Source organism: Rhinatrema bivittatum, chromosome 2, assembly GCF_901001135.1.
Source record: "Rhinatrema bivittatum chromosome 2, aRhiBiv1.1, whole genome shotgun sequence".
NCBI classification, from domain to species: domain Eukaryota; kingdom Metazoa; phylum Chordata; class Amphibia; order Gymnophiona; family Rhinatrematidae; genus Rhinatrema; species Rhinatrema bivittatum.
In genome coordinates, this window is record NC_042616.1 from 627958616 (window position 1) to 627981937 (window position 23322).

The window sequence follows — 23322 nt, forward strand, 5'->3', positions numbered from 1 at the left end:
ATAAGGTGAATTTTAAAAGCCAGATGTGCACATCAATTAAGAGAAGTGCGAACATGTTAGGCTGACTTGTGCTGAGGAGTTTTTAAAACCTGCTGAGATACTGCGTACATGTCATTGCACGCACATATAAAACGATTCCAAAAATGGGTAGGGCGTGGGTGTGATCTGGGTGGAAAATGGGCATGCTGGGATTTTACCATGACAATAGCGCATAAATGATTATGCGCATTGAAGCGCGCCAGGGTCCCCTGCCACATAACTTTACTTCTGCTATGGATGACGTGTAAGTTGTAAAACAAAAAATGTTAAGCAGATCAGCAGGGCTTTAATGGTTGGGGGTAACAGGAGAGAAGGGATGTTATTAAACTGGGGGGGGGGGGAGGGTTTGGAAATCCTATCCCTTAACTGAGCAAACGGGGAACGAACTGGGAAAATGGCCAATGGCATCGGCACACTTGGCTTTTAAAATCCCCCACTTATGAGGTAGAAGAACATCTACTTAAAATTGTACACACATGTGCATGCAGTCAAGCATTTTAGAACATACGCGCATATACGAGTGTATGTCATAAAATGACCACATCCCTGGGCGCAGGTTAACAAATGCACACATGTGTGCACCTGTGTGCCGGTTTAAAAGTTACCATCCCTGCATACAAATAGATTTTAAAATTACTTCAATAGTACATATGTTAAATTTACATGTAATTCCTTTTAAAATTACCTCCTCTGGCTTCTTAATTAGATGCTCAACCTTTTTTGAATTTTGGCCCCTAAGAGTCAAATATTTCAAGCGCATTCAGCACTATTTGGCCAGATAAGTGGGACTTATGCCGCTAAGTAGTAGTCGCTGAATATGCACTTACATTCAGCAGCTGCCACTTAGCCATATAAGTCCCTTATATGGCTAAAAGTTACACACACCAAAAGTAAGCATGATTTGGACAGATCAAGGTGGATAGAGTTAGCCATATAAGTATATATGTAAGTTTAGATGTCCCAAAGAGCAGGTAGACTTATCTGGCTAAGTGCATATGTATAATCAGTGGCTTTGCCATGCTGCTGAATATATATCGTAACTCAGCTGGATAAGTTCTATCCAGTTAACTTACTTACACAGCCAGCTTTGAATATTTACCCCTAAATGTCTTAGGCCTGGATTCCCCATTCTATCACAGAATGGTGAATCCAGAAAAATCAGGGGGCCTGGGGGGGCAAAGGGGGGGGGGGGGGGCTGTGAAAGCCGGCAGCCATCGCACCACCGTGGTGTTATCACTGCCGACTTTCGCACCCAATAGTGCCACCGTGAAAGGTGATGCTATTGGGCACACTACTGGCAATGATAATGTGTCTTGTCTTATTGCCGCCAGTGAAGACATCTCGGAGTCCGCCTTCTCACCACCCCAACTCCTCCCCTCGCTGCCCCATCTCCGCCCTGATGGCACCCCTAGGAAGCTATCGCACGCGAAAAGGGACTTTTCGCGTGCGATAGCGGCTTATCACATGTGATAAGCCTTACAAGTTGACCCCCTTAGGAAGTAAAATAATTTGTGTAAACCTGGGTTTTACACATATAAATGGACTTTTGAAAATGGACTATGTTATATGGTACTTTTGTGTGCATAACTCCTTTGAAAATTCATTCCTCAGGTTATATAACCCATTTTTTACTCCTGGTATACAAGGGCACACAATTTCCCTGGGGCCCACTTCTCTGCCGTGACCTCTGTTTCTCCTGACCACCTGGGTGCCGAGGTCAGGGCCGGTGCAAGGGGATTTGGCGCCCTAGGCGAGCCTTCTTCCTTGCGCCCCCCCCCCCCCCCCCTCCGGTCTCGGCCCCGACTCCTACCTCATTCTCAATCACGCCCGCTGACTGGGGTTTTCTGGGTCGCGAGCAGATTGGGCACTGCTTGCGGCCCGCCAAATCTCCACTCCTCTTTGCCACCACTTGCGGCCCCATATGGCTCGCACCCAGTGGCGCACCAAGGGTCTCCGGCGCCCAGGGGCCAATGCATTTGTGTGCCACAGAAAATCAGTGGCATCTCTAGACAGAAGAATTTGTTTTGGGTGGGGGGGGGGGGGGGGAGCCAAAATGACATTTCTTCATCACACCCACCTCTATAGCATGGATCCTGCTTTAAAATTGGTTAAAAAAAAAGTGTTGTTAAAAAAAGTCCAAAGGGTCCTCTGCATTATTTTAAAAAGCTGGCCAGTTTCACACTTCTAGTAAAACTACTATAAAATTATTTGATAGCCTCATTCAACTAATTCTATATGGATTATGAGAGTGAAGTCTGGAATATATAGGAAGGGACAGACTGTCAATACAAATCCTGCACCTCCAGTTCTGTATCTCTGTGCATCCACTGAAATTCCCCCAAACAATGGAGCTTGGATGTTTCCCTTACAGCTCATCATACTAAAAGATATTTTCAAATTCTGGTGTCACCTCACAGTAACAGCAGCACAAACACCTTCCACTGCCAGACACATTGTGAACTAACATAAAGCACCGCAAAAGAGACACCCAAAATCTATACTGCAATCCCATCATAACATAACAGTAATAACACCAAGGACTCAAACAACAATAACCCTACCTGTGAATAAGCAAGGGTAAATATTACACTGGGTCCTAGAATACCAATACACCACCTACTGAGGAAACAAAACAAACCTAATTGCTATAGATCTCTATACAGACACTATATGATAGCAGAATCTCTCATCATGGTCACACACACAGAGCAGAGACAGACCCTCACCAAATACAAAATACAAAATAAAGGAGCACAAATTAGAAAAAACTGAAATGGAAACCCCAAGAAGCCAGACTCTGTGTATTAGCAATGGAAAAACAGAACAACCATTCCTCATAAAACAAATAAAATCAAGAAACAAAGCATCAGTTATAATAGTAAAACCATACTAATAAAATATTTTAAAACTACTGATAAATAGAATTTCTATTAATTAAAATCATATACATTTTTTACAATTTCCCACACACCAATAAAATATTTCAAAACAGTACATATATCAAATAACACACAATAATTAAAACTAATAAGGATTTTAAAAAGCCCCTGCTGTCCATACATGGGAGCTCTTGATTTCTAGTCACCCTGATATTGTCGATTCGAGGATTAGGAGGTTATCCTCTCTCTCTCACACATACTCACATGTCCATTCTCTCTCACACATACACTGTCACATACATACACATTCATGCTCTTATACCCAACCATAACCTCTCGCTCTCACAGACACTGACACACTCAGGCTCTAAGGCACTCTCTCCCCCTCCACACACACCCCCACACAAACTCTTACTCCCCTGGATTTTCTCATACACACTCATGCGCTCACTCTCACTGGCTCCCTCACATACACACAAACACACACTCCCAGGCAAGCTCCCACTCGTTCTCACACAGACACACACACAACAGGCAAGCTCCTAGTCATTCTCACACTGAACCCCAGGCAGGCTCCCATTCATTTTCACACCACTCCCTCCCCATCCCCCAGGCATGCACACATTCATCACACACACAGACCCCCAGGCAGGCACCAATTTATTCTCACACACACACATACACCACAAACAGGCAGGCACCTATTCTCACACATACAAACCCCAGGAAGACACCCATACATTCTCATTCACAGACACACCCTTAGGCAGGCACCCATGCATTCACACACATACACCGCCAGGCAGACTCCCATTCATACACATGCACACACTAAAGGCAGAGACCCCCTCTCTTTCTTTTGCCAGCAACCTCAGAGCCTCTCTCATCCCTCTGCTGCCACTGTCACTGCTGCTGTATGGCTATTGTGGAGGTGCTGATTGCAGCTATTGGCACTGAAGCCCATTCTGCTGCCTCCTCTGTGCAGGCCCCATGGGCTTCCAGGTCCTCTATGCTGATCTCGTACATTGTGAGATCCGCATAGAGAAAGTGCTACTCTTGCACATTCCCAAAGATTACATGTTCCAATCAGTAAAAAGTAATTTATTTCTTTTTACATTTGCTGTCTGATCTTAGTTTTCTAATCGGTTGGTCACAGGCTTTTTTTTTTCCACCTTCCCTTTCTTATTTTTTTGCCAATTCCTTTTATAACATATTTCTTTTCTCTCCATCTGTCTGCTTCCCTCAAACACACAGTCAGGTTCTCATTCTCACATGCTTTCTCTCTCTCACATACACAGGCATTCTCACATGCTGTCCCTCATACAATCATTTATACACAGTCTCTCTCTTGCACATCCTGTCTAACTCTCACTCCCACATGCTGTCCTGCTCAAGCACAGGCTCTCACTGTCACATGCTCTCTCTCATACAATCATTCCTACACACAGGCTCTCACTGTCACATGCTGACTCACACACACACACAGGCTCTCTCTCACTCCTACATGCTGTCTTGCTCAAGCACAGGCTCTCACTGTCACATGCTCTCTCTCATACAATCATTCCTACACACAGGCTCTCACTGTCACATGCTGACTCACACACACACACACAGGCTCTCTCTCACTCCTACATGCTGTCTTGCTCAAGCACAGGCTCTCACTGTCACATGCTGTCTCTCTCACACACACAGAGGCTCTCACATGCTGTCTCTGCAAACATTCAGGTCCTCACTCCCACACACAGTCTCTCAACTCATCTCATACACGCACACATACACACTGTACAAACCCTCAGTCTCTCTCTCACCTCTGGGCCTCCTCTTCACGGGCCACTGCAGGATGGGCTCTGCAGCGGCGCCGGTCTTCTCGAGCCGCACTGATCCTCTTCTGCACGCGGCTGATGCTCCTCCTCTTTCCTGCCCGCGCGGCTCCGGCAACATTTTTCTTCCGGGGCCGCGCGGGCAGGAAGGAGGAGAAGTTCCTGCATTGGCTGATGCTCCTCCTCCTTCCTGCCCGCGCGGCTCCGGCAACATTTTTCTTCCGGGGCCGCGCGGGCAGGAAGGAGGAGAAGTTCCTGCATTGGCTGATGCTCCTCCTCCTTCCTGCCCGCGCGGCTCCGGCAACATTTTTCTTCCGGGGCCGCGCGGGCAGGAAGGAGGAGAAGTTCCTGCATTGGCTGATGCTCCTCCTCCTTCCTGCCCGCGCGGCTCCGGCAACATTTTTCTTCCGGGGCCGCGCGGGCAGGAAGGAGGAGAAGTTCCTGCATTGGCTGATGCTCCTCCTCCTTCCTGCCCGCGAGGCTCCGGCAACATTTTTCTTCCGGGGCCGCGCGGGCAGGAAGGAGGAGGAGGACCAGCATGTTTAGATGCGACTGTACCACGGTCCTGCCGATCTTCTTGCTGTGTGTATCCGGCACAGCATAGCAGTAGTTCCCCGCTCAGCCGCCATTGGGATGACATCCACCGGCGACCATTGGCCATCAGCGGCTCGGCGCCCCCTAATGCTCAGCGCCCTAGGCGATCGCCTAGTTCGCCTAGTGCTTCCGCCGGCCCTGGCCGAGGTCCATTCTGGCAGGTTAACCTCTGGGGCCCTAGGATCTTGGAGTGGGGGACCCTCTTCCAGTCTTTTTACCGTCTCACAGTCGGTACTCACTCTCAGTTAGTTCATCTTGTATATAGTTTCTCTTATAAGCAGGGAAACCTGAATGGTGTTCAGAAATAAAACTTTACTGCAACAAAAATAAACTTGAAAGTCCAATTCATAAAGCAAAGACCATGAATCTTCATACAAAATGGAAAAAAAAAAATCCAGTGTCAGGTTATCACTTGTTGCTCTCTAAACCATAATTCCTACGGCTTAGAGAAGTTTAGGAAAAAATCCAACACACTACTAGGTGAGTGAAAGAGGTCTCCTGGCAAAAGACTAAGTCTCAGTCTCACCTATAAATCTGAACACTTCAACTCCAGTCTCCTGATGGCATTAGCTTTGGAAAAAGGACACATCTAGGATGGTCTAATAAACTTGCAATCCCTTAGTGTTGCTCTAAAAGGGAAAAAAGATTTGTAAAAGATCAAAATATCCCTTACAGTTATATCTCCATTTCCCCACAATTATTGCAGTAAATTTGAAATTAAACATAAGAACATAAGAACTTGCCATGCTGGGTCAGACCAAGGCTCCATCAAGCCCAGCATCCTGTTTCCATCAGTGGCCAATCCAGGCCACAAGAACCTGGCAATTACCCAAACACCAGCTTTATTGTGGGTTTTATCACAGGAGCTCAATGCCCCAATTCCTTTTCATGAATTGGAGGAAACATTAAAATAGCTGCCTAGTAATAAAGCCCTGGGACACAAATGGTTTTGCTGTTGAATTTTGGGGGGTTGCAGTCATTACAATTCATCTGAAAAAAAGAGAAGGACTCTCTAAACACAATTTCCTACAGCCAAGTAAACTTGAATTGAAATGAGATCAACATATTAGCTCAAATTCTCACCTTCAGAATATAAAAGCTAAATTTAAAACTAATCCATGATGATCATACAGGATTTAAGCACACTAGGCAGCCTTTTGATAATGTAAGGTGGATCCTGAATCTCATCTACTTTGGTTGATCAATGAAATTTTCCATAAGTATTACTATGCTAAGATGCAGAAAAGATACTTGTACATGGGAGGGGGGGGGGGGGGGGGGCTCTGTAGTGCGCCCACAATCTTGTGTGATGTTCGGTGTTAGCAGGTCTAAATAATTTGGCCTGGAAAAGAACATGCATCAAGGCTGCCCTCTCTTCCATTTTGTTTTTTAATATCTCACTGTAATCATTGGCACAGCTGGCACATGAACCACCTGACATTTTTGGATCCTAGATTGAAGGGTTGAAACATAAATTGTTTCTTTATACAGATGATACACGTGCCTATATTGCAAAGTCATTGTTTCTCTGCCTAATTGCATTACATATGAGAAGATCTCAGAACCTATCCTGGTTTTAAAATTAATTATTCTAAATCATGTGCCATTCCAATAGCTGTGACTGAACAGCCAGCTGCCTCTTTGAGGTCACCATTCAAATTTGATTGGATGTACTCTCAATTCTCATATCTCGGAATATATAACCTCTGAGATGTACCATGTTTATATGAAATTGTTATCCTAGATTAAAAATGATTTGATTATGATTAGATGGCACAATCAACTTATCTCCTGGCTGAGACATATTAATTGTATGAAAATGAATGTGCTTGCTGTAGTGCTATTTCTTTTCCCTATGATTCCAGAGGAAGTGCCAAGTGCTTTTGTTTTTGTTTTTTTCACTGGTTTCAGCACTAGTGTACCAATTCCTATGAAGTTACCGTAAGGTAAGATTCCTATCTCCAATGTGTAGCAATCTTTGTAGACAGGTAGACTAGTTTCTACATTCATTACCACAGCTTTATAAACCCTGCAGAATTTTCCACCAGGAAAAATACCATGACTGCCCCCAGAAATATCATGCAATGCCAGCTCCGGGGCTGGCATACATTAAAGGGGCTGATCATCCCTGACTAACATCCCCTATAAGATAGTAAAGATCCTGGTGGTCTTTTAACTCTATCAGGGTTCACCTCCTTTTGTTTTTTAAAGACTGTCACTATTTTGTAATTATACAGATGTTTAACAGTCCATAGAGCTCTTTCCAGGGAATCAGGCTTCTAGAAATATTCTTGCTCTATGTTGGAGAATGTTGCTATGTTGTATGCACATATGTGTAGATAAGTGCAGACGTAAGTAGATAGGGGGAGAAAGAAAAGCAGAACCAACAGATATTATGAGGATAAAATGAAAAAAAAAAAGATAAAGACAGGAAAAGTCAATGGTCAAAAAGAAAATTCAAGTTTGGAGAAGGGCAAGTAAACTAAAAGTAGCTGGCCCAGCATGACCAAGGGTGCGCCCTGTGCATTTGCACAGGGCAGCACACCCGGGGGAGGTGGTGGCAACAGGAGAGGCTGCAGGACCATGAGCAGAGCCAAACCCACCAGCGGCTGAAGAGGAAGAGAAGCTGCTGGCAAAGTTCAACCTACCAGTGTCTAAAGAGGAAAAGAGGCTGCCACTGGCTGAAAATTAGGAAATACTGCACTGTGCCACCATGGCAGTATTCCCTGTAATATGCTGCATGTGTGCCCGGGCAATTTTCCCATTTTAGCACCAACCCCTCCCCCCAGAGCAGGAAGGCCAGCGGGATGTGGTAGGGCTGAAGAGAAGAGAAGCCTGTGGGGCCTTGGTGGAGTTCATCCCACCAGGCCCGAAGACAAAAGGAGCCTGAGGGCTGTGGTGGAGCTCAACCCACCGGGATTTACATGGATAGGCCTTTTAAAATCTACCTTTATGTGTCTGTGAGGGACTACATGTAGAATCAATGTGTAAGCATGTATGTGAGATGGAGTGTGTGAGAGAATCAGTGTGTTATTGTGTGTGTGTGTGAGAGAGAGAGAGGGGTAAGATAAAGTTTAAGTGGCCCTATCTCCCCAAATCCAAGAAAATCTCAGGGTGACTGGAAATCAAAATATCCCACATATGGAGAGCAAGAGATTTTTTAATCCTTAATAGTTTTAATTATTGGGTGTAATTAGACATTTTTCCTTTTTTAAAATATGTTATTGTTTATGGGGAAAATATTAGAACATTTGTTAATCATTGGATTTTTTCGAAAAATTGTATTGGTGTTTGGGAAATTTTGGATATTCTATTCATTAACTGGTTTGAAATATTCTTTTTATGAATATGATTTTACTATTATTTTTATATTTCTTGATATTTATTATTTAATATTTAATGAAGAATGATAATGCTTCTGTTTTCCCATTGTTACCCTGTATATAGAGGCTGGCTTGTTGTGGATTCCGGAACCCCGGCTGAATGACCTCCTGCAGTCGATCTCCTGCCGGCGCCATTTTCCGTACGGAAAACAATTTGCGGCAGGAGATCGTTCCCGGACCCCCGCTGGACCCCCAGGGACTTTTGGCAAGCTTGTGGGGGCCTCCTGACACCCACAAGACTTGCCAAAAGTCCAGCGGGGGTCCGGAACGACCTCCTGCAGTCGAATTGTGTTGGTCTATGGCCGCCGCCATTTTGCGCCGCCATTTTGCAAAATGGCGGCGCAGAATGGCGCCGGCTGAAGACAACACGATTCAATTGCAGGAGGCCGTTCCGGACCGCCGCTGGACCCCCAGGTAATTTAAGGCATTTGGGGGGGGGGGGGTTCGGGAGGGTGGGGGATTTAATTTAAAGGGTCGGGGGTGTTTTAGTGTGCCGGTTTTCCTGCCCTCCCCCTTCCCCCGATTTACGATTTTTTGACGATAAATCGGGGGAATTGGTATTGTATCGTGGCCCTAACGATTTTTGACGATTTAAAATATATCGGACGATATTTTAAATCGTCAAAAAACGATTCACATCCCTAAAAATGAGTGAGGTGGAACAAGAGGAGACCAAATTAAAGGGAGCTATTACAAAAGCAACAAATCTATATGTTAGACAAGTAAACAAAAGTACAAGGAAAAAGAATCTGATTTGGTTCTCAAAGGAGGTGGTTGAAAAAATAAAGGCTAAAAATAAAGGCAAAAAGATTAGCTTTTAGGAAGTATAAAAGATCTCAAGAATAGGAATACAGGGTAGAATATCTGATGAAACTGAGAGAGACAAAGAAAGAAATCAAGAAAGCAAAAGGTCAAGTGGAAGAAGGATTGACAAGGAGGTAAAGAGTGATGATAGAATGGGTTAATGTGAATCAGTTATTTACTCTTTCGGATAATGGAAAGACTAGGGGGCACTCGATGAAGTTAGCATGTGGCACATTTAAAACTAATCGGAGAATTCTTTTTCACTCAACGCACAATTAAACTCTGGAATTTGTTGCCAGAGGATATAGTTAGTGCAGTTAGTGTAGCTGTGTTTGAAAAGGGATTGGATAAGTTCTTGGAGGAGAAGTCCATTACTTGTTATTAATTAAGTTGACTTAGAAAATAGCCACTGCAATTACAAGCAACAGTAGCATGGAATAGACTTAGTTTTTGGGTACTTGCCAGTTTCTTATGGTCTGGATTGGCCACTGTTGGAAACAGGATGCTGGGCTTGATAGACCCTTGGTCTGACCCATTATGGCATGTTCTTATGATAAAACATTTTCAGAAATATAGGAGACAGAAGGAAAGCTCAAAGTGGTATAGTGTAATTGAAAGGTGACAAGGAGAAAGAAATAGCAGAAATGTTAAACAAATACTTCAGTTTGGTGTTCACTAAAGAAGACCCTGGACAAGGACTGCCTCTATTTGACAAGCACGTAATAGTGAATGGGTAGACACAATTCCTTTTACAGAAGAGAATATATAGGAAGAGCTAGGAAAACTGAAAGTGGATAAGGCCTTTGGGCCAGATGAGGTATGTTCAAGGATACTAAGGGATCTCAGAGATGATCTGGCGTGTCCACTGAAAAACTTGTTCAATAGATTCCTGGAAGCGAGACTGGTGCTCTGAGATTTCAGAAGAAGACCTAGGCCTCACGCACTTTATTTACATGGACGATATCCAAATCTTCATCCCCATCACTGAATCCCTCTCCAAATCTCTCAAGACATGAGAAAACTGCCTTTCTGCAATAAACCACCTCCTCACAAATCTTCACCTAGCCCTAAACACATCCAAAACCAAACTCCTCATCATTTCTGCCCATCACACCACAACACCCTCCCCCGATAGCAACTCCCTCCCCTCTTCAATATCTTTCTCACAACATGTACGAGACCTTGGCGTCACCATTGACAACCAACTAAACCTAAAAAAATTCATCAACTCAACCATAAATGAGTGCTACTTCAAACTCCATGTCCTCAAAAAACTGAGACCCCTCCTCCATTTCAATGATTTCCATACAGTCATTCAGGCCACCATATTTTCCAAAATTGATTACTGTGACTCACTACTCCTAGGCCTCCCCACCACGACCATCAAACCACTCCAAATGCTGCAAAATGTGTCCGCAAGAATTCTAACACCCGCAAAAAAGTCCATATCACCCCCATCCTTAAATACCTCCACTGGCTCCCACTATCTTACAGAATTCTCTACAAGAATCTCTCAGTGATACACAAAACCCTACACAACTGTAATATACACTGGCTAAACAATTCCCTCCACCATCATACCTCCAACCGACTCACTAGATACCTACAAAGGAATTCTACACACACCCTCTCCCAAGGTCACACAGCTCAATTCCATGAGAGAACGAGCCCTATCGATAGTAGGACCCACCATCTAGATCTCCATGCCCCCTGACCTCCGTCAAGAGCAATGCACCCAGAAATTTAAAAAAACCCAAACTAAAGACCTGGCTCTTTAAACAGGCATTCCCAAAATAGCGCTCTACTCACCACTTCATATCTTATCAATTCCCCTCAACCAATTAGATACCATCTCTCAGGTCTTCCCCTTTTAACAATAAATTACTTACCCCCCATCCCCCCTAGTGTAAATCTTCCTCAATTTTTAAACCATGCAAGACTCCCCTATGAAAAGAATCTATAGCCCCACACTTCACCCAATTAAATTATTTAATGCCACTATTGGCTCAATGAAAACTGCATTTGCTTACTTTATCAGTTTTTTTTTCATTACATTTTGCTTTTGTATCATGTTAAGTTCCTCAATAATTCCATATTGTATCTTTTATTCTCTTATTATCATGTTCCGTTGATATCTCTTCTATCTTGTTACCCTCACTATGTTCTATGTATTGCGTTAAGTTCCCTGTAAACCGATATGATGTACCTACGAATACCGGTATATAAAAGCATTTAAATAAATACATAATCGAAGAAAATTCTTTTTCACTCAACATACAATTAAGCTCTGGAATTTGTTGCCAGAGGATGTGGTTAGTGCAGTTAGTATAGCTGGGTTTAAAAAAGGTTTGGATAAGTTCTTGGAAGACAGTCTATTAACTGCTATTAATCAAGTTGAGTTAGAGATTGGTCTCTGCTACTACTCGCATCAGTAGCAAGGGATCGTCTTAGTGTTTGGGTATTGCCAGGTTCTTCTTAGTGTTTGCATACTTGCCAGATTCTTGTAGCCTGGTTTGGCCACTGTTGGAGACAGGATGCTGGGCTTGATGGACCCTTGGTCTGACCCAGTATGGCAATGTCTTATGTTCTTTTGTACTGATGGATTGCTAGTTCACAAGGCTAGCCAGAAGCTAATCATCTTTGAGATACAGCAATACCAGGCTATAACTTGTTAAAGAAGGACAGAGTGGATAGAAAAGGGGGAGGTGTGGCTTTTTATGTCAGAAACAATATCCAAGCATCTGAGCTGCAAGGAAGTTGGGGCAAGGAAGAAGCACTATGGGTCGACCTAAAAAAAAGATGACGGAGCATCCATTTATATTGGAGTGGTTTACAGGCCTCCAAACCAAAAGGAAGAGCTGGACAGAGATCTGGTTGAAGACATCCATAAGATAGGTAAGAAGGGAGAAGTGGTGATCGTTGGTGACTTTAATATGCCAGATGTAGACTGGAAAATCCCATCTGCAGAATCTAAAAATAGTAGAGCGATAGTGGATGCCATGCAAGTAATTTTGTTCAAACAAATGGTATTGGAACCCACGAGAGAAGGAACTATACTCGACTTAGTGCTCTCTAATGGAGATAATGTCTCTGATGTCCAGGTGGGTGCCCACCTTGGCACCAGTGATCATCAAATGCTATGGTTTAATATCACTAAAAGAATATGGAAAAGAACCACAAAGACCCGAGTTTTACAGTTCAAAAACACGGACTTTGAGGAAATGGGGAAGTACCTAGAGGAAGAACTAAAAGGATGGGAGAACGAGAGAGATGTGGTTCAGCAGTGGACCAATCTAAAAGGAGCAATCACCAAGGCACCTACTCTATATGTTAGAAATGTAAAGAAAAGCCCGTATGACATAGTGAGGGCAAAGGTAGCGCCGGCACCATTTTGAATATTGGCAATACGGCCCGCGTGCAGGAGGTCGCTCCCGGACCCCCGTTGGACTTTTGGCAAGTCTTGTGGGGGTCAGGAGCCCCCCCCCCCAAGCTGGCCAAAAGTCCCTGGGGGTCCAGCGGGGGTCTGGGAGCGATCTGCACGCGTGACGTCGGGAGCCAGGAACCAAAATGGCGCCGGTGCTACCTTTGCCCTGTCACATGATAAGGGCAAAGGGCCACCGGAGCCATTTCTCAACACAGCCATGGCCAGAGAGCTGGAGATCGTGCCGGGACCCCCCACTGGACCCCAGGTAATTTAAAACATTTTGGGGGGGTTCGGGAGGGTGGGGGATTTGTTTTAAAGGTTCAGGGTGGGTTTTAGGGTTGTTTTGGTGTGCCTGTTTTCCTGCGTCCTATTTAACGATACAATACAAATGCCCCTGACGATAATTCGGGGGCATTTGTATTGTATCGTGCACTCTAACGATTTTGGACGATTTTAAAATTATCTGATGATAATTTTAATCGTTCAAAAACGATTCACATCCCTACAATGCACCAGGTTGATGCGCTCTGATCATGAGACATTCTTCCTCCAAGGCAGCACCAGGGCTGCCAGTTTGAAATTGGGACTTGGCTACTATGTCCCTGAAGGTCTCATCTATACACCTCTCTGTCTGCCTCAGGTCCTCCAGGTCTGCCACTTTAGCCTCCAGAGATTGGACTCATTCTCTGAGAGACAGGAGCTCTTTGCATCGCATGCACATGTACAATTTCTCACCGGTGGGTAAAAAATCATACTTGTGACACTCGATGCAAGACTGGGAAGCACCCCTCTTGCTGCTGGACTGCTGCCTTCATCTCAATTTGTTCAGTTCCTAGTTAAGTTTTAGGTTGCTATGGGAGTAGGAATGTGTCTATTTAATGTCCTTTAAATGTATTAGTGAATTCCCTATATGTCTGGTAGTGGCCTACAGGGGAATGATCAAACTCTCAATAAGTTGTTTTTTTCTTGTTTTGTTTTTTGTGAAAGTGGCACCTGCCTATAAATTAAAGGATGAGCTAGGGGTGGGTGGGCTAGCGGTGGGAGGGTTGGGAAATACAAACAGTCTCACTTCAGTTAGTCAGCCAGAGTGACTCACTGCTCTCTTGATTAACAATGTTGTACCTAATCAAACTAAATCACATTTCCTTAATACCTTTCCAAAGTGAACGCTGAACTTTTCAACCATTTTACTTAGGTATACACTGCTCCTAGCTTATTTCTAGCTTCTGGCTACTTTTTTTTTTAAATATACAAACACTCTAACTTTTGCTTATTAGCTGCTTTACTGACTGACTTTAAAAATATAAACAGTCTAACTTCAGTTTATTCCCTGCTTTACTGACTATTAAAAGCACAAACACATACAAATACACTAAATAAAATTCCCAAATAGTTAACTTCGTCCCAATACTTTTAAAAAAGAAAATTTTCCAAGCAAAAGCTTACTGAATCCTTTCAGCCACCAGCAAGGTGATCCTCTCCTCTCAGTGCTCCCACTGTAATCTACTAAAAATGAATAAACGATCCAAAACTTGACTTTTGCTTCTGCACATGCCTATTGTGCAGTGGTGTGGTATACTGCTTTCTATCCATTGTTTCCATTCTGTTTTCCTTTCTAGTTATTGTCTTAGCATAAAATATAGTCCATAAAGAGGGCAATAATCAGACTGGCCACATTGGTGCAAACTCTGTGGGTATTTTTTACATGAAGAGTTTTGCACCAATAATCAAAGCAATACATAGTCAGTTTTGTTTTGATTATTGGCCCTGGAGATTTGCACCTGCTTTATTTGTGGGTAATGTTTGCAGCCAATATGACACATTTGGCTCTGAAAACCCAAACTTTCATGCATTGTTGTCTTCCCTGACCTTATCCTGCTCCCGGGAACACTTCTGGTGTATATGTGTAAAAGTAGGAAATACAAAAAAGATAGATGCCTAAAGTCTTTTTCAATTCCTTTATTGAAGTGGAGATGTAAAACAATGATATTGCCCAACTCTGGCTGAGTTTTGCCGCTTATGACGGCTGCCTCAGGGGCTAAAAAATCAAATTATATAAAATATTGTTACAAAAAATGAATTCACAAAACAATAAATACAATTAAAAATATTAAATACAAAAATCAAAATTTATATTTAAAACTTTTCTGTTGATGTATAAAAGCTTTTCTGATGATATTCTAAAATGGTGACATATGGAATGATTATTAAAAAATCATTAAAAGATCTTCACGGTTGATATAATTATATTATACTAAAAAAATGAAACAATATTGCTATTATGCATAGATATAATCAACAATGTACTAAAAGACTCTATTACCTTAAATGTACAATCATGGACTCTTGATTTGGAACAAGTCATGAGCTTGTTTGTTAATTGTGTTTGTGTCTGTCTGATCCACAACAATATTAGATCTATAAAAACGTGTGAACAAAAAATTGAAAAAGAATTTTGAAAAAGATATGAAATAATAACAATATCAATCCACTATGTATTTAAAAAAGCATATATGCAAAACAATTAGGTTGTGTTCAGTATATAAATACTAACCTTATCGTTTGTACAATCTGTCTCAATCTTGTAAATGTGAAGTATCTAATCAATGCTGAATTCAACAATTGCACTGGTCATATCGTGCAGCTAATGTCATAAAAACTCTTGATGTGGAAATAGATGAATGGGTTATTGATTATAACTACATTTGAGATTCAAATTAATATTGATAAATTAATGAAATAAATAAAAAAATAAATAAAAGATATATAACCAATGAACAAGACATTTATATTAATAGTGTGCACGTGTTAATGACAATAGTGAATGAAGGAACTAATCAATTACTGGCAATGTGCCTAAAAGATTTCTATATTGTGCAAGGTACATGTGCTATGCTAAACAATTTTCAATTCTCACAACAGGAGAATGGCCATGTGTTGAAGGCATGATTCTTCCTTAGTGTTCAAGTGTTCAAAGTTAATGAAAAGAACGTGCAATTCTGAGTGAATGTGAAGAACTAGAAACATGAATTGAAATGAGAAAGTCATGGCGTGGACAAAAAAATATTTTTCCGGTGTCTGTGTAAAAGTAGGCGCTTTTCAGAATAAGCAAAATTTTATCTGACAAGAGATTGGGCCATTTTCAAAAAGCCCATTTTCATGTGTAAAATGCTATTTTGTCCATAGAAATGACTTTAAAATGTATTCTAATTCAAACTGCATACTAATTTTCAAAATAAAGAACTACTGCATGATCCTCAGTTAAAATTTGCTTCTCCTAGTATACGTATGATAATTCTCCTCAAATGCTATTTTTTATAATATTGGTAGCTAATGGACAAATACTGGTCAGAATGCTGATCACTACTATTCCTACTTAAATTATTCAGTTTCTTTAATAGCAGCCAAACTATCCAGCCTCTCATGTTTCAGCACAGTAACTGGTATGTTTGATTGTTTGTTTGCCTTTTCATTTTAATAAATACATAATTTATTAATAAACTGGTCATCTCAGATTTTCCAAAATTAAATTTGGAGTATAGATAGTAGAGAAAATGTATCTTCATACATAAAACAGAACATTTTAAAAATATGATTAGCTAATCTTCAGAAATAAAACATGTCTTTCCGCATTCCTTCTTTAAAAGCATTTTGGCAGGATAAATGCAAGTATTCACTGGGGCTTCATTCAAACAGGAATTATAAAGATGGGCTTTGAATAAATTCAGAGTAGGTTTCATTAAAAAATGCATTACAAAGCTGTTTTCTGGGAATAAAAAAATGTAGGTCCATCCTATTAACAGATGGAAGATAAAAAAAAGCCCAAATGGTGAATCCAGTCTGCCCGCAAGGTGTTTAGTTTAGTAACTGCTGCTCTGTGAAGTTCACTTTCATACATTCTTGGAAGCTCAATGCTGTTCTGGGCTGAACCACCGCACCATGCAGGTTACCCCAGTACTTCAGTACAATCTTATTGCCAAAAAGTAAAGTAGCTCTGATTTATAACTACAAAAATAAATTGCCACGAGTATACCATAATCCCATTAAACTAATGCAATTTTATAAGAACATCCATTCTAATTTAAGTTCTACCAAATATTGAGCTAGTTTAGAAAGTTTAGTTTTACCTATGGCCTTCTTCTGAATTTATTGTTCTAGCAAGAATATTATGAAATATAATTCATTAAAAGTAAATGATATTTTATATATAATAAATTATATAATTGCATGTATGGCTGGCTTTATTCTTTCCAATTCAAAGTAACCTATGTACATTTATATTTTTTGTAGACACATATTTCTTGCTGTGCCATAGCACATGGATTTCAGGACATCCTGTGAGGAGGTAAGTATATCAAATATTTTTTTATACTGCCATGCAAACATAAAGGTATGCTTGTTATTATTTAAAAAGAGATCAATTTATTCATATTTAGAACTTAGCCATATATTATTCTAAAAGATCATTTTTTACTTTCATGAATAAAAATATTCAAAATCTATATTTTAAAAATCCCCAATTTTGGCTTTGCATATATATGGAAATGAATACTCCCCATAATATGACTTAATAGGCTGGCCACCACTGTGAATTACACCATAAATCTAGCTTCATGAATCTCATTGGCTATTTTTTGGGTATGAAGAATTGTTCTCCTAGTCTAACCTATTGTATGAATAATGCAATATCAACATCTTATTGACTCTGAATAAGGGAAAAAAGCTAAAAATTCTTATCTATATTTCAGTCCTCATTTTGCCCCTTTTAAAAAAGCATTTGATCAACAAAATTCCATAGGAATCAAAGGGGAGAAATAATAAATTCATGACAATGATACAAATATAAATATTTTATTTTTGTATTTATAAATTAAAACAACACCTGATGAAAATGTACAGGTTAGGAAGTAAAATATATTACCATCTTTCAGACAGCATGGCTATTATAAATTTGTTAGCTTGATATTGTTAGTCTTTTTAAATTATTATATATGTATCATTTAGGATTGTAAAGCATATTGACCTTTTGCGAGAATATGGTATAGAAATGTTGGAAATAAATAAACATATAACAATGGACATATCAAGTATGTTGAAGTCACACAACAAAAGTGGTTTCTTGGAGGACAAAATTGTGCTTAATAAATACTCTAGTGGACCGATAGGCACTCTACTAGTACTTTTGTAATCCAGAAGATGGGTATTAGAATGAAGTCAAAAGGTAGGGCAAGAGAAAATACCCATTGCGACCTACAAATACACAAGAAGCACACACCATCACATACAATGTCCCATTGCACCTGCCCCTTGGAGAAATAAATACAGGAGGCTTTTCCTTAATGTATGAGCATCTTGGCAAATACTAGGAAACATGGCTACTATATGTATTGACTGCTTGGCGAAGGGGCTGTTAGTTATATACTATTGTGTAGGGATCTGCATTTTAAAAAAAATGGGTAAAACATGACAAATGAGTCTGTGTTTGTCTCATTTGGTTATGTTTCCCATTCAAGTCTATGGCCCTTTTAAGTTTATGGTTGTGCCCTAAGTAAAGAAAAAGGTGCAAGTAACATAACAGTCAATTCTTGCATGTGTGTCTTCACAGGTTTGCAAGTGCCATGTCAGAGCTGAGTCAGGACAAGTTAGCAAGGAAACTACTCAGAAGACAAATCATAGTGAACTAGTCTATAACTGAAATCTGGTTCAAGTGACGCTGACCCACTCCCACTGTAAACTCTGAGCATGTGCAAGAAGCTCTATTTTTCCTTTCTAGCAATTGGTAGAGAAAGATGTATGCTTACAAACTCTCTCAGAATAAAAAGAAAGCTTGGAATCTTTTGGATTTGGAACTGTTTTTTTAACTGCTTTTGTTCTTTACTAGTGGTCTTACTCTCACTATGCCACAAACAGAAGTAGTGCACTAATGTTGATTTTGATTTTTGTCTTCACTGGGGGAGGGGTCAGGGTGGGAGGCAGTGTGGAGGCAGTTGCAGCACTTATTGCTTCTGTGGCAAAGTACACTGATTTTTCAACAACTGATTCTGAGGAAGGATCTTGTCTGAAATTCCATGAATCAGAAATTGAATAGCTAGTAGCTGAAGAAAATTTGAGTGGACTAGTCAGTAATATCTTAGCCTCTACCAGTAATAGGGGAAATAGATGATAATACTGATGGTGATAAAAGCAATCCCCAGCAAGAGCAGGTAGCACAGATAGAGAGCATGAGTGATACCTCTGCGATTTTTCCTTAGAGTCCGTGCTCTACCTCAAATCCAGTGCCAGCATCAGCCTCTAAGGATGTAGAGAAAGGATCATGGAAGACATCCTAGAAATAAAAGCCCTTTTTAGTGAGGGAGGACTCACATTTTGCTTCACTGCAGAAAATATATCATTTATGGGAAGAACATAGACATCTAACATACTCTGGTATGTAGCATCACCTGGAAATGCAACACCCACTAGCACTGGCATTAGAGGAGGGTAGCAGTACTAGCCTGGACCCCATTCATTCTATCTAAGATAACGTTAGAGGAAGGGGGTTGAAAATGGGAATAATTTTCCCCAAGCAGATCCCGCAGCCACTTCCAACAGTCAGCTGGATGACAAGCAGTCCCTAGCCATTCATCCAAAGTAGCAACCTATTGGACTAAGGATGGGTCTCCATGGGTTTGTGTCCAGGAGGGAAGAGGCAAACCATCCCACAGAAGATGGGTCTCCAAGGGTATGTGCCAGGAGGGAAGGGTTAGATTGGCTGTCATAGGTGGTGATTTGATTATTAGGAATGTGATAACTGGGTGGATGGTAGACATGTAGATTGCTTGGTAACTTGTCTGCTTTGTGTGAAAGTGGCAGACCTCATGAGTCACCTAACTAGGAATTGAGACATTGCTGGGAAAGATCTAGCTGTTGTGGTACATGTGGTCATCAATGATATAGGAAGTGAAGGAAGTTAAATATAGCCTCTTACATAGAGAATTGAAGTCCAGAATCTCCAGTTTAAGAATGTAAGAAGTTGCCATACTGGGGCAGACCCAGGGTCCATCAAGCCCAGCATTCTGTTTCCAACAGTGGCTAATCCAGGTCACAAGAACCTGGCAAGTATCCAAACATGAAAAATATTGCATGCTACTAATGCTAGTAAGAAACTGTGGTTATTCCCTAAATCAACTTTATTAATAGCAGTTAATGGAGGGATTCCAGATGGTGATATGAGCTCCTATTGCCTCTTTGTGTTGTGTTGGGTTTTTTTTTTCTACTAATAATAATGCTGCATACCAATTGCAAATGAATAGCAAAGGAGATGTTTTGCCCTGCAGCCTCATTAGAGCACTCTGCTGTTAACCTGATGAATGCCCATGTTATGCACAGTGGTGAATGATCAAGAGTTGAGCTATTGAGGGCTGAAAGTGAGGAAACTGGACATGTCTCTTCCCTTGGTTCATCCATCTTTTTTTCCTTGACTAAATGGATTGTTCCAGCAAATCTTGTGGCTACCTGGGTCCTGGCAACACTGTCAGACTAGGTTGCAAGCTGATGATGCAGCTAGCTGTGGATTCTGTGTAGGGAACATGCTTCCAAGGAGTGAGGGAGTTGATTTTGGGGATGACTCCCCTGGGATGTTGATGGGAAGTTAGAAGTCGGAGTTGGGAAGTTTTCCATCATTTTCATCACTGGCTTTGGAGACTTTGAATATTATTAAGCAGTATATACAGATATGATCCTCTCAGATAATGCTTGAGTCAATCCGGGATGCTATTGAAGGCCTGAGTGTTTCTTTTTCAATGCAGTTAAATCCCTTGATGCTTAAATGTAAGGACAATAAAAATAGGATACAATCATTGGAAATTTCAGATATCACTATGTCTCAACAACTTGAGGGCACTAAACAAGAAATAGGACATATTAAATCTACTCAGGAATTCTTAATTAAAGAGAATCAGACTTTATAAAATAAGTTGGAGAACTTGGAAAACTCAGTGTGTGGTAAAAATTTGCCATTTGTAAATTTTCCTAAAGTACTTCACATATCTCCAAAGGATATGTTTAAAAGATATTTAACTGAGGTCCTCAAGCTGCCGGATCAGGTGGTCCCCCCCCCCCCCCACACACACACACACACACTAAGGGCCTCATTTTCTAAAGTATCGCAGGCCTGCGATACTTTAGGGAATGAGGGGCGGGGGCCAAAACGGGGGGGGGCGAGCCTGCGCTAGCCAGCAGCGATCGCACCGTCGCAGTGAGATCACTGCCGGTTTCGCACCCTATAGCGCCACCATAGAAAGTGTAGCTATTGGGCGCGAACTCGGATGTGAAAAGCACCTTACCTTTTTGTCGTCCGCGGCGTCTTCGCGGAGTCGGCCCCGGTGACGCCCCAACTCCTCCTCTTCCGGGGCCGACTCTGCCCCCATTTTGGTATCGCACGTGATAAGGGACTTTTTGCGTGCGAAACGTCCCTTATCACGTGCGATCCAGATGGAAAATGAGGCCCTAAGTCATTTTACCTGCCTCTTTTAAGAAGGGCTCTGAAGTTCCAATTTGCTCTCAAGGTATGGAATTGCTAGAGTCCTCTAAGTTGGACAATTCTAAAATCTTGGAGACTTCAATCAGTGATCAGGTGTAACTTGCAACAATGAGTGTGACTTTTTTTTTGGAACCAGATTGTGACTAGATTTTCAGATTATTCTTCAAGCATCGTTCTGAGACCTTTTTACATATTAAGGTCAGGGTCTTTCCTGGTGCTTCAAAACAGACTCAGAAGAAATGGAAACAATTCTTGCTAAGTAGATTGGGACATTCTTTCTGTTAAAATTTCCTTGCAAATGCGATGTTAAAGAAACAGTTCTTTCTTATATTTTTTTCTTTCATATAAATTAACCCTTTTGCTCAGTGATAATGTGATCCAAAATGCTGTAGTCAAATCTCCTTATTCTATTCTTATTCCCTTGAAAGGTGGTGTTAGATCCTTATGTAAAGATACCTCTGCCATTTTAGTGCTGTTATTTCCTCTTTTGAACTAATGTGGGTTTTCCCGTTTGTTAGTTTGATTTCTTGGAATTGTATAACTGGATTCCATCTTTGTGGATTTGGGGAAAGTTGGTGATAAATATTTTTTCCTGGTAATTTTGTTTATATTTGATGATAAATTATTTGTTCCTTCTTTCTCTTGCTGTGTCAAGATTATTCTTATATATTTTTGAAATTTCATTAAAAAAAAAAAAAACAAAATAGCAGTTTATAGACTTCTCTTTCAGGACCTTGTCCAAACCTTTTTTAAACTCAGTTACACTAACTACTTTAACCGCATTGTCTGGCAATGAATTTGTTTTAAATGTGCTATTTGATAGCATCCTCTGAAATTCTCTTTGCTCCACATGCAGGACCTTGGAGGCAGACAGAGCTCTGGAATCTGAATTAGTGGATAAGATATTGATATAGGGAAGAAACCTGGCAACATTTTGGTTAAAGGAAATCCTATTCTGAAAGGATGGGCTCCACTTAACCAGGGTGGAACCAGTTTGCTGGGACTAACCCAGGAGTCTCTGCCCACAGGGAGGAGCCCTGTGAGCCTCACCGTCAGCAGGCGTAGTCTCAGAGGCATGGGACACAGCTAGAAGCAGAGACTTTATTATGAAGGAAGGAAAAATTAATGTCCACAGAGCTGGAGATGTAATAGTACAGTCCTGAGCAATGGGGAATACCCAGAGTGAGGCCACAGATGTGAAGATCCAGTAATGACCCCTGGAGCAGGGTACGGAAGGGATCCCCTCTGATGAGTGTAGGCACCTCAGGAATAGAGATCCGGTAGTGGCCCGCGGAGCGGGGTATGCCAAGGATGTCTGTACAGTAGATGTTGAAGAACTGGTAGAGATGCCGGAACCCGGAAGTGGCTCCCGTAGTTGGTGTGTCAATACTCTGCAGCGCAGGAAAAGCTGAATAGTTTCTAGTGAAGGAAAGGTGGTAGTGGCCTGAGGCTCGGGGTACACCGCGGAAAATCCTCAGTACAGTCGTATAGTAGAAGTCAGTAGAGGTACTCCCAAGAGATGGTTCCAGGAGAGAGAGAGAGATCTGAGAAGCAGGTCTGGTAGCAGTCAGGCAGGTAGGCCCTCCGAGGAGCGGATAGCCGGGAACGCAAGGGAGCCCCCGAGGAGTGGGTTCTCAGAGCATTAGATGCCAAGACCAAAGTCAGGAACCGAAAGTCCTTGAATGAGGTGGATTCAGCAAGATGGAACTCCTTGCTAACTCGTAGAAGGCAAGGGCCCGTCAGGTTAAATAAATAGCGGATTGACGTCATCGGGAGCAGACGCCCCGAGATTCCTGCCATGACTTGTACAAAGGAGGCCTAAGTAATTCCGGATCCAAGATGGCAGTCGGCAGTGCCC

General features: G+C 41.6%; 1 protein-coding gene and 1 long non-coding RNA gene across 2 annotated transcripts in view; one reads left to right on the forward strand and one right to left on the reverse strand.

Annotated features, from left to right (window-relative positions):
- Positions 1–4788, reverse strand: part of LOC115085351 — a 33202-nt gene extending 28414 nt beyond the window's left edge. The window contains exon 1 of the long non-coding RNA XR_003854812.1: positions 4727–4788. This is a non-coding gene — a long non-coding RNA (uncharacterized LOC115085351). The remainder of the gene's footprint in view (positions 1–4726) is intronic.
- The window catches only part of SNTG1 (syntrophin gamma 1), a 2212578-nt gene that overhangs the window by 987301 nt on the left and 1201955 nt on the right, over positions 1–23322 (forward strand). Inside the window, exon 5 of the mRNA XM_029591258.1 lies at positions 17234–17288. Within this exon, the coding sequence (XP_029447118.1) occupies positions 17262–17288 (27 nt within the window). The 5' untranslated portion in view covers positions 17234–17261. The remainder of the gene's footprint in view (positions 1–17233; positions 17289–23322) is intronic.